This window comes from Penaeus monodon, chromosome 29 (genome assembly GCF_015228065.2).
Source record: "Penaeus monodon isolate SGIC_2016 chromosome 29, NSTDA_Pmon_1, whole genome shotgun sequence".
Taxonomy (NCBI): Eukaryota; Metazoa; Arthropoda; class Malacostraca; order Decapoda; family Penaeidae; genus Penaeus; species Penaeus monodon.
The window spans coordinates 9,128,162-9,129,991 of NC_051414.1; the positions used below are offsets into that span (position 1 = coordinate 9,128,162).

The 1,830-nt window shown below is 35.5% G+C and overlaps 1 protein-coding gene across 2 annotated transcripts in view; it reads left to right on the top strand.

Annotated features, from left to right (window-relative positions):
* Positions 1 to 1,709, top strand: part of LOC119591933 (zinc finger and BTB domain-containing protein 7A-like) — an 82,982-nt gene extending 81,273 nt beyond the window's left edge. For both annotated transcript variants that reach the window (XM_037940686.1, XM_037940687.1), the window contains exon 6: positions 1,019 to 1,709. In XM_037940686.1, coding sequence (XP_037796614.1) covers positions 1,019 to 1,519 — 501 coding nt within the window. In that variant the 3' untranslated portion in view covers positions 1,520 to 1,709. The remainder of the gene's footprint in view (positions 1 to 1,018) is intronic.
* The last annotated feature ends 121 nt before the right edge of the window (positions 1,710 to 1,830 follow it).

Genomic DNA, 1,830 nt, shown 5'->3' on the forward strand with positions numbered 1-1,830 from the left:
TTAAAAAAGAGAAAAACTGCTCATTTTAAAATAAAGATGACCATTCTTTATAGATTTGTTAATTTTATGTACTGGAAGACAAGATTTGAGATTTGTATGAGGATGGTAGTAGATCCAAATACTTATTAACACTGTCCTTAAAAACTACATAGAAAACTATCTGCTCCTACATAAGTGGACAGGCCATGCACTTGTCTAAATTTCCAGTTAAAGAATGTTGCTTCAAGAACCATTTTTCCAATCACACCAAGGAAAAGTCATTATAGCTACTGACCAGTTGATTAGCAGCATGTGAATTTGCCCTAATGAATGTGAATTCTAATAGATTAATTGTATTTTTCTTGTGAGAACTGTAATATCTGTCTTGTTTGTGTGCTTTTGTCTCAAAAAAAGGAAGACTGAGTCGAATTCTTTTATGTTTGCACTTTGAAAAGACAATTTTATATTTGGACATACCAATTCTATCAGCAGCGCAGAAATAGCCATAAGAAATCTAGTAATACGTATTGTTAACAAAAATTGTTTATATATATGTATATAACTTGTATGTCTCGTCTTTAAAATGATAGTGATTTGTTAAATAAGTTTATATTTTTTAGTTGGACATGATATGCTACCATACCTGATTAGCATTTCCTGATATTTCAGTGCACTGTATCTTTGGATCTGATACTAGTAAGGGAACCCTTATGTTGGCCTGCCCATTGTACCCTCCATTTCAGTTTCCAAGCTAAGTGGCAGTGAATGCATGCTTTAATCCTTAACCAGTCCCTAAATATTCAGTAAGACATTACTAAATCTTACTGTTTTATTTAAAGATCTGAATATTATAGAACAAAAAATGTGGGCCTTTCAACTTCATGGAATGATGTTCTGTAAAATTATTACAGATGTTAGTTAAATTTAATAAGATATGTCTCTCTAGGGTTTAGCTGCGTCTTCCTTCTGGAGAAAACAGTTTTGAGTATAAACATTAATGATAGTGACTAGCCTTGAGTAACATGAGCATCTCCAACAGGTGGGACTGGTGGTGAGCGATCACTGGAGAGATGGGATAAGACCCACACAAGGGCCACAAACCCTTCCAGGCACCCTTGCCAGGAAACACCTTAGCTTCGCCTCGTATGAATCTCATCGGATCAGTAGGCTCCACAGGAAATATGCTCAAAGTAACAGTGAAAGAAAACCCTATCTGTGTCCCCATTGTCCATTTAAGGCATCTCAGCGTTACCTGCTGAAAAACCATATGCGCACACACACAGGGGAAAGACCTTTTTCATGCTACCTATGTTCACAGTGCTTTGCCTCAAGAGGTACGCTAAAAACCCATATAATGACCCACACTGGAGAAAAACCTCATTCGTGCCACCTCTGCCCAATGACCTTTGCACGTGGCAGCACTCTGAAATCCCATATTATGACTCACACAGGAGAAAAACCCTATTCTTGTGACCACTGTTCGTATAGGTGCACACAGAAGAGTGATCTAAAGAAACACATAAACACACACAATAAATAGTCGTTTTTGATATTGTTTTGTGTATATTTTGTTTGATTTCTTCTTGAACTGTTTGACTTACTGTAATGTTTAGTTAGAAGTGGAGAGTGGAGATACATGGGACTGATGAATTTTCAAAACCTGCACCTTGCATTCAAACTGCTTGTAATAATGCCAATGTATACTTATAATAAAACATGTAGTTATTGAAGTAAAACTGTTTTATTATTCAGATATAAATATAAACTGACAAATCCCAGGAAAGAAAAAAGTTATTGGGATATATTTTAAGAAAGATAGAGGAGGAAGAGAAGATGAAAGAACAATATTAT